The sequence below is a fragment of the Chanos chanos genome, chromosome 16, assembly GCF_902362185.1.
Source record: "Chanos chanos chromosome 16, fChaCha1.1, whole genome shotgun sequence".
Taxonomy (NCBI): Eukaryota; Metazoa; Chordata; class Actinopteri; order Gonorynchiformes; family Chanidae; genus Chanos; species Chanos chanos.
In genome coordinates, this window is record NC_044510.1 from 8,596,729 (window position 1) to 8,610,679 (window position 13,951).

The 13,951-nt window shown below is 40.7% G+C and overlaps 1 protein-coding gene across 1 annotated transcript in view; it reads right to left on the reverse strand.

Moving 5' to 3' along the window:
• Positions 1–12,933, reverse strand: part of LOC115829787 (transmembrane protease serine 9-like) — a 38,450-nt gene extending 25,517 nt beyond the window's left edge. The window contains exons 1-7 of the mRNA XM_030793951.1: positions 12,879–12,933; positions 10,693–10,713; positions 10,450–10,603; positions 10,080–10,363; positions 7,531–7,676; positions 6,800–7,074; positions 5,047–5,087 (exon numbers count right to left, since the gene is read on the reverse strand). Of these exons, the coding sequence (XP_030649811.1) occupies positions 5,047–5,087; positions 6,800–7,074; positions 7,531–7,676; positions 10,080–10,363; positions 10,450–10,603; positions 10,693–10,713; positions 12,879–12,933 (976 nt within the window). The remainder of the gene's footprint in view (positions 1–5,046; positions 5,088–6,799; positions 7,075–7,530; positions 7,677–10,079; positions 10,364–10,449; positions 10,604–10,692; positions 10,714–12,878) is intronic.
• Positions 12,934–13,951: the final 1,018 nt, after the last annotated feature.

The following is a 13,951-nucleotide window of genomic DNA, read 5'->3' on the forward strand; positions in this document are numbered from 1 at the left end:
GAACTTTTGCATTATTTTTACTATTATGATGAGTCTGTAAAGTACAGGTTGATCTTGGTTCCACAGTCCAGTTAAGTCAGCATCACAGGTGGGCCACTGGCTCAGAATAGTGGCTTGCAGAGGATCCGGGCAAGAGGGACAGGTGTATATAGGCCTCATGCTGGGAGCAGACAGTTGGGACTGGTACTGGTACCAGAATGGATACCCCAATGTTGGGGCAGAGAAGTGAAGATCAAAAGAGAAGGAAAGGGAGAACGAGATTGTTAAGCAAACTGAACCACAGGATAAAGTTCTTTGAGGTGTTTTAGAATGATTCTGATTCTGATTCAAGTGCAGCACTAGTGCTCTGGCAACATTAATTAACGCAGTGTTAATCCGAAAAAAGAAAAGAGAGGGCAGAAGCAGTGGGTCACATAGCGATTAGAGTTCCCTGAGACGCCGACAACTCTCAATTCCATCATCAACAAACTTCAGTGATCACATGTGAATAGAGAGGAGACAGCATCAACATCTCAGTTCACCAGAAAAACACTACATGGCCTCCTTGGCTAAGATAATTAGTTATATGCTTGGCTAAATAGGTGAGTCTGAAGTCTAGACTTAAACTGAACCGGACAGTAGTTGGAAGACTGTTCCATAGTTCAGGAGGCATGATTTAAACTCTGAGACTTACTATCTAACTGTGAGTGGATACATGCAACACGGACAAGCATCAGTGAGTGTCCGTAATAGAAATAAAATGTGCTTTTTCGCTTTATAGTTCAAATCCACATTTTTTATATGTGTGTGTGTGTGTGTGTGTGTGTGTGTGTGTGTGTGAGAGAGAGAGAGACGGAGAGATAGGGAGAGTCTGTGTGTGTGTGTGTGTGTGTCTGTGTGTGTGTGTGCCTGCTCATCTGCATTTTTTCTTTGTGAGTAAGCACTGTCAGTCAGACAACTGTAAGTGTTGGCAAACTGGGTGTGGTAAGGTAACTACTTACCTCTTTCAGACAGAGTAGGACACACTCACACAAAGTCTTTAAAATTTTACCCGATTTGCACTCTGAGACTTACTATCTAACTGTGAGTGGGTACCTGCAACACAAAAGTCAGTAAGGAACAGTATTGGAAATAAAATGTGCTTTTTGGCTTTATAGTTCAAATCCATATTTTGTTATCGCGTACGTGTGTGTGTGTGTGGGAAAGAGAGGGAGAGGGAGAGTCTGTGTGTGTGTGTGTGTGTGTGTGTGTGTGTGTGTGCAACAAATTTCCTTGTAAAAGGACAACAAAGAATTTAATCTAATCTGCATTTTTTGCCAACAAATACGGCAACACATATGTAATGTTCTATTGTCCATCACACCCTGATAGAAAAAGAGGAGGAAGAATATTTTTAGGCAGAGAAGGACATATTCACACAAAGTCTTTGAAATTTGATCTGATTTGAACTCTGAGACTTACTATCTAACTGTGAGTGTAAACCTCCAACACAAACGTCAGTAAGGAGCAGTATTGGAAATAAAATGTGTTTTTTGGCTTCATAGTTCAAATCAATATTTTGTTTTCGCATTTGTGTGTGTTTTTTGTGTGTGTGTGTGTGTGGGTGTGTGTGTGTGGGGCAGCCAATGTGAAAGGAAAACAAAGAATCTGATCTTGTCTGCATTTTTGTACTTTGCATAAACACAATCAACTGTAAGTTTTGGTAAACTGGGTGTGGTACAGGAACTAACAAGCTCGTCTTGATGACAAGTTACACATCTTTGCAATGCCATTACCCTGAGATTCTTTTAGATGTGTTTTTTTTTTTACTGTCAAATGTAATCATGAACTAACAAATGCAAAATTTGTTGGTATCCCTTGTTAGGATTAACAAATATATGGGCATCATTTCCAGTATAAAACACAATGAATTAAAACAGACACCAAGCCCCAATGCTCCAACAGAAACAAGAAGAACAGCATAATGGAACATGTAGCTTGCATTAATAACATTATAAAACATGTATTTACTGTCACTTTAGTATTATAAGAAGAGCGTGGCTTTTGGTACAAAAATGTCTAATAATGCCATTTACATCACAGCAGTCCATTTAAGCATTCGGCCGTCACCATAAAGAAATCAGTTTCCCTTTAACTTGTTTCCGAGAGGCAGGTAAGCAGGTTTCTGAGATATTTTTTCAAAAGATGAGAAATATGACACGACACTGTCACGTTTTCAGAAGAGGCTGGATGCATGCGCAGGGTCAATTTCATTGAAATGAAACCTGAAACTAAAGACTTCTTAAAACTCACAGAAACAGGATTCTTGAACACAAGACTGACCGTACACAACATGTTGACAATTCATTGACAGTGAAACTCAATTCCACACAAAGAAAGAAGGGAGTATCTATATAGAAAAGAACAAGACTTGATCAGCCAAACACAGGTGGAACTAATGGTAAAATTGTCAGGGTGAACTGAGGAACCAGGGAGTAACACAAACTGGCCAGTAGAGGGGGAAAGAGAGAACCCAGGCCGTGACAGACACAATGAAGAAATACATAAAATGTAAAGGAGACCCATTTGTTTATCACATGTCTCTGATGAATTGTCGTCCCTCAGAGTAGGGGATAAGCATTTTACTTCAACTTAACCTACCTCAGTGTAGGCTGACAGTGTAGATTGGCAATGTAGACTGGCAATGCAGCCAAAGGTTTTCCATATTTATTTAGTATTGGCAAAAGAAACCTACTTAAAATACGTTTGCCAGCAGAACTGTGAGTAGTTGGCCAGTGCTACTCTTTTATCTAGTTTTCTGATTCATTAAGACGCTATCACAAACTTTCATTTTTTTTTCAGTAACTGCTGTACGCCTAGCTCTTGGAAACATCTTTAAATGTTGTTCCAAAAGCCAAACTGTAACTACCTACTTCATTTCTTTTAGGTCTGTTTCAGTCACTTATTCTTGTTGAAGTTTGCTTGTTTTTATGACATTTCTATCCATATTAACATGCGACGTCCCTGTAACAGAGACAGACTACGTGAAGGAAGACTTCCTCGCAGAAAAATGTAGCCAGAGAGAGCTACACTGAGACCCTGCAGCAGGCAGAGGAGCCAGGCAGAGAGCGAGATGTAAGTCTAGAATCAGAGGAGTAAACTTAACCATTCCCAAACACCACTCCAACATTTGTTCCTGCACCTCCTCCGCCACCCTAAAATTTGTATTCAGGAACACGCCCTGACCTTTCATGTCCTGGTCCATTTTCTGAATAGGACTCAATCTGGGGCTTTGGGCGAGTCAGACGCACTCACAGTATTGTTCAGCAGACAGAACCAAAACTGGAGATGGTGCAATGATTACTACAATGGGTGTGACGTTTCTTTTCGCAAACAACCAAAGATCATTGTGTCAGATTTGTAAAAGCTTTTAATCCGGACTTGTTTTTGACAATACGTTACACCTTGTTACTTTCATTTACTGTGTTTAAGTGACAAAATACTGTCAATGGGAGTGTGCCATGGTTCAGATTATGGATTTTTTTTTTTTTTGGCAGATCCATCTTGAGGAACAAATCTTTAGTGATATTACTTGAAGTTTGGAATTTGGAAAAGGTTTGAAAACATGGCTGTGAAATTTAATCAGCCCCATTCTACACACTACACATAGGTAATGCATGTGACTGGTAATAAAAGTATATTAAGTCATTCTGACATTGCTATGATGGTTAAAATTGTCATTTATTTCACAATAGTTACGCAATTTATCACAATGGAGTAAAAACACAGAGTGTGATAAATTATTTTATGAATGAAAAATGTTTGTTTTTAATTTGCTTTATTCAGTACTTTTGGTCCACCAAAAGATAATGATGCAGAAAATAATCATTTGATATATTAATTATGACAGTTTCCCAGCTGAGAACACAAAAGTGGAGGTCAAAACAAATTAAGCATAAATGACCAGATTCATAGTACATTTCAGCAATGTTCATCAGTCATTCTGCTAGACAACGCTTAAACATAAAGCTTAAAAGGTTTAATTACAGAAAAGTAAAAATGATGAGAAATCAACATCATAAAACATTTTTTAAAATCTTCCTTCATTAAGAAAATAATTCACATTACTTGGAAACTCTGGATTCACTACAAGAATTTTTTTTTTTCCTGTTAGTTTATTTTTCCCTGAGTTGTTTGTTTAAGTGCAATGAACTATTCAATGAGAACAAAAAAAAACTGGAGGTATTCCAAATAGTAAAAATGCCCAGAGCACTTTTTGGTTGAGAGTGTAAAGATCATTTTGAAAGTATTTTTCAGACAAATGAAACATGCCCTGGTGACTTTCTTAAAATGGCACTATAGTGCAGCTCAGGCGCGTAAAGACTGAAGTAATAACACCGTTTGTTCTATATGACCTCTTTGGAAAGGGATGATACAAGTATTACAGTTAAGAGTAAAAATTATGGTTGCATTTAAAAAGCTGTTCACCAGATTTGCTCTTACAAATGTCTTATGACATAGAGCATGGTGGATGTTCTCTTTGTTAGAACAATTCAAGGTTGTGATTTCTTTAGGGGAATTTGGGGGTTGAGATGAAAACATTTACTTTGTGATTGAAAACTGGAACAGAATTAAACAAGACAGTAAGAGCGGTAAGATTACTGTAAACATTCACATCGTGTCATCAAAGGACGGGTCTTCTCTGAATACCCGTAGATCCAGTGCGTCAAGGTCAAAGTCATCCAACAGACTCTCAAAATTGTAACTGTGAATGTACTTCGTTGTCGACAGCGCTCAGTGATTATTCTGAAGCTGTAGCCGGTACTCAGTTACCCAAACTCTGGAGAAGGGTTTGAAGGAAAGAAGGAATGGAGAGGAGAAGGAGAGATGTGAGAGAGAGGGAGACTGATGCACTAGCTCCATTTCCAGTGCCACTTCCACCACCGCTGCCTGCGGTTGTTGGTGCCGCTGTTGTTGTGTTGGAGGCTCGCGGAGGGAAGCTGCCAACTGTGCTGGTCAGAAAGGTACTGAACTGAGAGGTTCTGGTGAAGGACAGCATGCTTTCACGGGGGTCCACACCTATACGACTGGTGCTGTTGCTAGTGCTGTTGCTGTTTGTCGCTGTGCTGCTGTTTGAGGTGCCGTTAGCTACAGTTACAACTGCAGCCTGGAACCAGGCCACACCCTGTTTACACATCAGAGGGCCACCAGCATCACCCTAAGAGAGAGAGAGAGAGAGAGAGAGAGAGAGTGGAATAGGAGAAAGGATGAGAAATGACATGTCTGTGATTAAATACGATAATCATTTCACCTTCGTTAAAATGAGCAAACATAACCAACTTATGCTAATTTTGGCCTGAAAAAATAAACATCTGCATGTAACGTCAATGTCAATACCTTTCGTTTGATTTAGTAAAGGTAATAAATTTGAATGTTTCTCAGTGAAGTTAACAAATCAGTCAGAGGACGGGGAAAGAGATAGGAAAGGAAAGATAAACTATGATGACTGTTTAATTTTCATCCTTAAATTCAGATACAGATTGAATAATTACACCGAGGTGATAAACAGACAAACACATTCAAAAATGTATGACTTTTTATCAAATACCTCCTTCAGATCCACAAAACCAGTGCAAATATTGTCAGCAGAGGATGAATTTCCACAACTGACCACAGGGGTCTGATCCTGCTGCAGGGTTTGTTGCACTGAGGAAGAGACAGACAAAAAAAAAACAGATTTAGTGACAAGTAAAAAGAAAAGAAAATCAGTTTCAGTGTTTTTACCAGGACTTATGATAATGTCAAGAAAATAAAATATTTTTTTTAAAACCCTGAGCGTGCAGTTGTGCTATTACACACACACACACAAACACACATATTCACATAAAAATTCTTACCCCCTCCTTGTCCTGAACCCCAGCCCACAATCCAGCACTGTGTTCCTGTGGAGAAGGTCTCTGTTCCCTGGTCCACACAGATGGGCTGTATGAAGTCTGAGAGTGTGGGTTTGCTGGCCAGCTCCAGAACAGCCACATTGTTGCCTGTCATGTTACTCAACGTGATGTTGTTCACCTTCAGAGAGACCTCGTTAGGGTTGGAACCATTTTGATTGAGACGGCCGAGGAACACGGTCCATTCTGAAGCATTGGTGGAGCTGGCAAAAGGGAGGAAATGATCACATTAAGAAAACTCACAGCCATTACCAGCTGCCACTGGCTTAGATTTTTCAGTTACATATTGGATCATAGGCTTTAATTTTCTTGTGATTCAGTTGGTACCTGGAGAAGCAGTCAGCAGAGCTCAGGACGAACTGTTCGGCGACCAGTGTACCTCCACATACGTGTTTGCCTCCTCGCTGCAGACTGGCCATCCATGGCCAAACGCCTGCACTAGCTACAGAGCTGCTGCTCCCGGTACCAATATTGTTCCGAGAGGCACTGCCGCAGACCACAGCTGAAAACACAGAGAGAGAGAGAACTCTTATTTTTAGTGGGAGCTTGTTATAGCAAAGCAGAATGTGGAACAGCAATAACCCCCCCCCCCCCCCCAAAAAAAAAATTACACATGAAAATATGGAGAAAAAGAAACAAATGAATAGTTTTGTATGAAATGATCATGTTTTGATTTTTATTGTCTCCGCAAGATTAATTGAAAGCCACTGCTTTCAAGAGAGGAACCTGGGGGCAGGAGATGGAACTGAAGGGGGAGAGATGTTGTATGAACATAAGTGTTTGAAGAATGACGGGCTGCAGGACCAGGAATGACAGAAACAGAGAGAGTGAGAGAGAGAGAGAGAGAGAGAGAGAAAGCCCATTAATTATACTCTGGAGACATTTGAAACTTACGGGCTGCAGTGGTTGTAGGTGGACTGGTGGTGGTGATAGCAGGAAGGCCAGTGCAGCTCACACTCAAATCCCCATCAGTGCCACTGGAGGTAAATGTGACAAAGCCGGGCTGGTCAGTGCTGATCTGAGAGTTGATCCAGTCTTGGTACTGGGACACTCTGGCGTACACTCCAGGGAAGTTAGCTAGGGCACAGCTTCTCCCAAAGCTCACAACGCCTGATTGGATCCAGCGAGAGCCCTGTTTACTCACCATTGGTCCTCCTGAGTCTCCCTGAGTGGAATTGTTCAGAGTAAAACATGAATCGATAATGATCACTGGCTCTGACACCACCCTGAACACCTGCCACTCTCTGCATGCCCACAATGATAATTTTATTCAAAGAGTACCAGTGATCCTCCTCCCAGCTTTTCTGGGCTCATTCAGTGCACAGTATTACAACATTATAACAGTAGATGGAATTAAGTGCTACTCTGTCATAAAAACTTTTACCATACCATAATTATTACAGTTTACAAATAATTAATAACATAATAACAACATATTTGTGATGTTTATTAGGTTAGGTAAAACGACAATGACATTTTAACGTTTGACAAAACAAATGAAGTGGTTAAATGGTAGGAAAAAAGCAGTTTTGTTTACTAAACTGTTTAGTAAGTGTACCCACACACACACACACACACACACACACACACATACGGAGCAATGTTCGCTAGTGAGACTCACCTGACAGGAGTCCTTCCCTCCTGCTAATAATCCAGCACAGATCATGTTGTCTGTGATTGAGCCAACACCATAGAGACAGTTACACTGTCTGTTTCCCACCACTGGCACTTCCACTTCCTGTAAAGTCTGAGGTGAGGGAAGGGAGACTGAGGAGAAAACAGATCAAACACATAAAAGTCAGTCACTTACTGTGACTCCACAGAACAAAATCATCTATAGCATATAAACACATATTGCATAAAACCACTGAACTGACTCATGCGAGTCAATGTGAATATAAGACAATATATCTGTGTATTCTCAATGTACAAATACTCAAATGACTGGATAGATTAAGCTAATGCCAAAATCCCAATCAACTGTTTATGGACTCTCCATGTTCCTGGGCTTTTATGTTTTAATAACACACATATATGAGCATTCAGGTGACCTCAGTGGATGAGTGAATATGGGAAAATGGGACACATATGTTTAGAGGAGACAAAATTGTCCTAACTCTACATGCTACTGATGAGATGAAGTAATTCTCAATATGGCTGTTATTGTAAGAAAAAGACAAATGATGTATTTTTCTTTAATAAAGATATGAACTGTGGCAGTCAGTCCAGTCTAAAGACTTTTCAGGACTATTTTCAGAGGGTTTGAAGGTTTGCAAAGTTTTATTGCAACCCGTTTGAAGACGTGCATCCCTTGTTTGTACTGCTAACACCCTGTCTGCTGTTTTTCTGGATTGTTGTTTTTGTTTTGTTTTTTTCAAATATACCTACTTATTAGCCTATTTAAATTGTGCTGAATTGTGATTAATTGTTAGTGACACATCTTCAGCAGTGATCCTCATACTGGGCTTTCTGAGTTTATCTTCACTTTACATACAAATGAACATTGTGCTGGAGAGAAACTTACTCAGGGCTCAGTCTTTCAAAGAAACACTGAGATTTCAGTTTTAATGGTTTGTTATTACTGTTAAATAACAGGAGACACTTCTGTTCATTCTCATTCATTGACAAATGGCCACATGACAACATTGATCTTGGGTTTCTTTCAGTCAAACATCTTGACCTTTAACTACAAGAAGGCAACTGTAAAGGAGTTATATAAACGAGGGTAAATTCCTTTAAATCTATGGTAAGCATTGAAACGATGGCTGTGATTAGGGTTGTTTTTCTAAGTTTTGTCCGGCGCAGTAAAATCGCTCATTTGCATGTAGTGCTGCTGAACGGGAAGGCGTGAGGGGAAGGGGACTGGGCGCTACAGGGCTTAGTTTTGTCAGAAACAAAAAAGTTTAAAAGTGACAGTTCTGAGATATAGTTTTAGGAGACAATGTAAGTTGTTGTCTCTATGAGCACGTAAGATCCATACATGTGGAAAAGCGTAAGGCTGAACGTAACTGATGGTTTTTTTAGTGCACCAGGTCTAGTGGAATGTATGTCAGCACAGAATCTAACATGTTCTCAACTGGCATCTTTGGGCAGTTGAGGTGGAGACAAAGTCCAGACAGTATTCTGAGTGACGTGGATTAAACTCCGCGAGCTGGCGACGTGGGACAGTACGGGGTCGACCAGAACCCACCTGTCCCCCACTGCCTAACCTCCCTTTCTTTACAAAATAACCCCAAAAGCCTTGTCTTGTATCTGTGTTTGTCATTCACTGTCAAAGTATTCCAGGGGCGCAATACGAAGAGTAAATTAACGCACAGTCCTATTGTGATCTCTGCTTATGAGGTAATAGGATCTGACTGATGCACTTATTGTAAGTCGCTTTGGCTAAAAGTGTCTGCCAGATACCAAATTGTAAATTGTAAATTGTAGATAACGCTCTAAGTGACCGGAGAAGCCGGAGATTTCTCGCCGCGTCTGGACCGCTCACGAGCCGCCTGGTGGCTGTCTACTTCTGAGAGTCGGCCCCTGTAAGTGACCAGTTTTTATTCTTTGCTCTACCACAGAGAAAGGGCCGGTTTCTGTTGTTTTTGGCCACTACGCACTTAAGCGTTGCTCAGACCTGCAACGTGGGTTATTTGTTTTGTCATTTTGTTTCGCTGTCTGCCTACTGGCTTGTGTGCATGTGCGTGTGTGTTAGGTGAACTAACAGCTGGGTGTAGAAAAGTAGTAATAATGAATTAGAATCCTCCTAAGCAACCCAATAAGCATGCTTGTTTATTTATTTGGGTTTTTTGTTGTCGTTTATCTCTTCAATTATCTATCTATCTATCTATCTATCTATCTATCTATCTATCTATCTATCTATCTATCTATCTATCTATCTATCTATCTATCTATCAAGAAGATGCATTGTAAGCTGCACTAATTTGTTTATTTTTATTCTTACCTTTAATAAAAAGTTCTGATATGTACACATGTACATCTGAGCATGTGCTCCATAGTTTTATTGAACTGAAAGTAAATTAAAGGTGCATTCTTAACAAACACATCCTCTAAATTGCAAAGGGGTATAACTATGTTAGTAACCAAGTAAACGAACCGTGGGCTGCACTTGTCTGTATCCAAAGGGCAAAATAAGCACTACATACATGTCATGTCAGAGGATCTTACCGCCATCTGCAATGTCTCCCCAACCCGTGACCCAGCTGTCAGTGCCATTGTAGAAGGTGCTGTCTGCTGCAGCCAGACAAACCGGTCTGATGTAGTTAGTGAAAGTTACAGACGCGCTGAGACGCAGCAGAGCAATGTCATTGTTACTGGTGACAGAGCTATAGTTGGGGTGACTGATGATCTGAGAGACTGTTCTTGACACCTCATTTGAGTTGGATCCCTCCTGAGTCTGACGACCCAGGAAGACGGTGACTTCTGAAGCTGAAACGCTGAGGAAGGGGAAAATAACAAGTTAAAGGTTGTTCATGGTCAGTATCATGCCACCGTTTTGTTACATTCAGAAATCTAGATGGTTCAGTACCCTGGAACGCAATGAGCTGCTGACAGCACCCAGTCCTTGTTGATTAAGGAGCCACCACAGAAATGGCTGCCAGATCTGTGCAAGCTGACCTGCCAGGGCCAGGCACCAGGAGGGGCGTCCTGACCCCCCACTATCCTGGTGTTGAGGGGGGGCTGACCACACACTGATGGGAGGAAGAATGTCTTTAGGCAGAGGAGGTCACACTAGTACAAAATCTTTGAAATTTCACTTGATGTAAACTCTGGGACTTACCATCTAACTGTGAGTGGGTACCTGAAAAACAGAGAAACGTCAGTGAGCGTCAGTATTGGAAATACAATGTGCTTTTTAGCTTAAGCTTCAAATCTGTAGCTACAGTACAATACATGGCTATTTTTTTGTTGTTGTTGTTTTATGACAATCATCAGTTCTTTGAGGTAAAAATGATCTTATTTTAACCATGTTTGTTTGACTTCATAACTTGTAGGGTTTATGATTTTACTTAATTTTCAACCAAACCATTTATTTTTAATATATGACTTAACTGGAAAAACAGGTTAGCCACACTAACAGCTGAAATGAAATTTCTGCACCTTTATTGTATACGCATACGCTGCAGAGAAGAAAATACAATTTCTATATTGAATACTAATTTAAAACCAGGGATCAAAGGCCTTCTGTTAGTACTTGTGTGTCTGGTATTGTGTGTGTGTGTGTGTGTGTGTATGTATGTGTGCCAGATCATCTGCATTTTTGTTCTCTGTAAACACAGTCAGTCAGACAAAAGCCTGCTTGATGAGTGGTCATGTGACCAAACTGCTTTTCCCATCAAGACTTGGAAAACTGGGTGTGTTATTGGAATTTACCACCTGTATGAAAAATGATTTGAGCTTGACTTGTGAACTTGTGGCATCATTTGGTTCAGTGTGCAGTGACCAGTGAGACGTATTAGGCTAGCCACACACACACACACGCACACGCGCACACGCACACACACACACACACACTTGACCATGCGCACTCACACACATTTACCCTCAGCAGTGCCCAAAACTGTGCCAATTATTCTTATGTAATAAGCACATTAAATTAAAAACATACATACTTATACACGCAACACACACCTAAACACTAGTCAGAACACACACACACACACACACACACACACATACAACTGACACCATATGTGTGCACAGATGCGAGCAAACACATATCCTCATTTTATCTTTTTTCTCCATTCACGAACTCTTACCATAGTATTCCAACTGCACCTAATGCTCCTACCACTTCCTACTAACTCTGAAGCTGTAACAACCACACTCGCCACTAACTCTCAGGTTACCAGCCCACAGTGTGTTACCAGTTTTTGTACAAACAGCCTGGTTCTTTCCCCCCTTTTTTCACAATTCGTTTTTTTTTTTTACACATCCAGTCTTTTTTCAATAACTTCCAGTTAGTACAAAGGCTTGAAAAACTATTTTAATGATCACATTTTGGGCTTTTTTGAGACAAATGTAAGGTTTTCTCACCGACATTTCTTTTGTAGTTGACTTTTTTAAAACTTTTTTTTTTAAGTCTATTTCAACGGAATGCAGGAAATGAGAGATCACATTGACCCTTAAAGAGAACTTACACGCCAATATCACTGCCTGCTTTGTGTGCCTATGGCTTTTGTTAGAGTTTCTTGTTAATAGTGCCATTTTTCAGTTTCACTGAGTACAACTTTCAGTTAAAGAAGGTTTACAAACTGTTCAGTTGTTGTAGTTAAGCTGTTGTAGTTAAGTTGTCTGTTTCTGTCTTATCCCATGATAAGAGACCATTTCTGACACCTTTGATGAAAAATGGTAATATTCTTACTGCTGGCCTGTATTCACATCGCACCAAAATGTTTTTAAAGTTTGGGAATGTAGAAAGGACAACAGAAATGTCAGCCTAGTTTAACAGTTTCTTATGTTCTTCTGTGTCCTGTGTTAAGTACACAAGCATATAACAACTAAATTCTGCATGACAAATTTCTCATGACACATGGGTATGTTCTATAGACTCTATTCCTGGTAAAATTAACTAAATGAGATGCTTTCCTTTTTTTTTCCAAACTCAAACCTTCACACGAAAACATTATGATCAAGTATGATGAAATTTCCTCACATTGCTACAATGATGAAATTTCCTCAAATTGCTACAATCAAATAACATCTTAACATGGAAAAAAGTGTCTTTTATTGTCTCTGTTTACAAAATGTGCCCTTCAAGGACAAGGCATCGTAATGCTGACCGGCCTCATGTCATTAATGACGAAATAACAAAATAACTGATCCAAAAAAACAAAATAAGAAAACAATGAACTAATAACTTTTTTTTTTTTTTTAAAGAAAAACCGTTCAAGATTTCTTAACCATACATACACCAGCCAAGTGAGTTCGCTTTTGAAACAGGGGCATAAAAGTTCATGAACTTACCCTTCGCTAAGAAGGCGACTACAAATACCGCAGATACCGCGCTGAGCAAAGCCATTGTCGTTAAACGCACCGTTTGTCAGTTCAGCCTTCAAATATCAACTCTGCGGTCTCGCTCCTCCCTCTTCACCTTCACCTTTATTGTAGAGCAACACGCCGGAGCTGTTCTAGGAATCCTTCCAGCCAATCTCTTTTGCTCTTGAGCAACACTTAAGAGGAAACATTCATACCTGTGAGGTACGTGGAATGTTTTTGTTTCTTTGTATCGTTGTGATTTAATGACGGTTTTGGCCGTGAGCATTTCCCGGTATGATGCATCAAAAAGCTGAGCTATGTATGTCATAAATGTCAGAGTATTACCCTCGTTAAATTCTGCGTAATATTTATGTTAAATCCCGTCTACACAAAAGCTTAAAGTACTGATATCTCTTGTCGGTTCAGTGGGTCCTGTCAGTGAGGTACATGTCATTGCCAGAAACAGCAAGATGCTTGTGTGAAGGGTGTACGTGAGATTTGTTTTTTTTTTTTACTCTCTCAAATGTAATTATGAATTATGTCGCTGGGTAGTGAGGACGCATGAACCAGGTCGCTATTTCAGCCCTGAAAGGGGTGCTTTATTACAGCAAACCAAGCGACAACATACATATGTGCTTTATTTCAGCAAAACAAGTGACAATATACATGTCTACCGAAGGTGACGGGCCAAGGGGACCAGTGTGAGGGGAGTTGCAGGTATGGAGGCTGTCTGTCAGGGACGATCTGGAGGGGGTCCAGGGATTGGTCGGTAGCTTGCAGAAGGACCAGGCAACAAGGCAACAGATCTTTCCTCAGTTCGGGCCCAGCCGGTGGCAGTGGCTCCCCACAGCAACGTACTGAGGAACCCAGAAGAGACCTGCACCCCGTGGACCCTCGTTCTTCTGGTGTGCACAGGCGGCGGTCATCTCCGGTTGCGGTCCACTCAGGCGGCGGTCATCTCCGGCTGCGGTCCACTCAGGCGGCGGTGATCTCCGGCGGCAGAGCTCAGCAGAGTCTGGGGAACAGGGCGGAGATGTTTTCCTGACCTAGGCCAAATACTG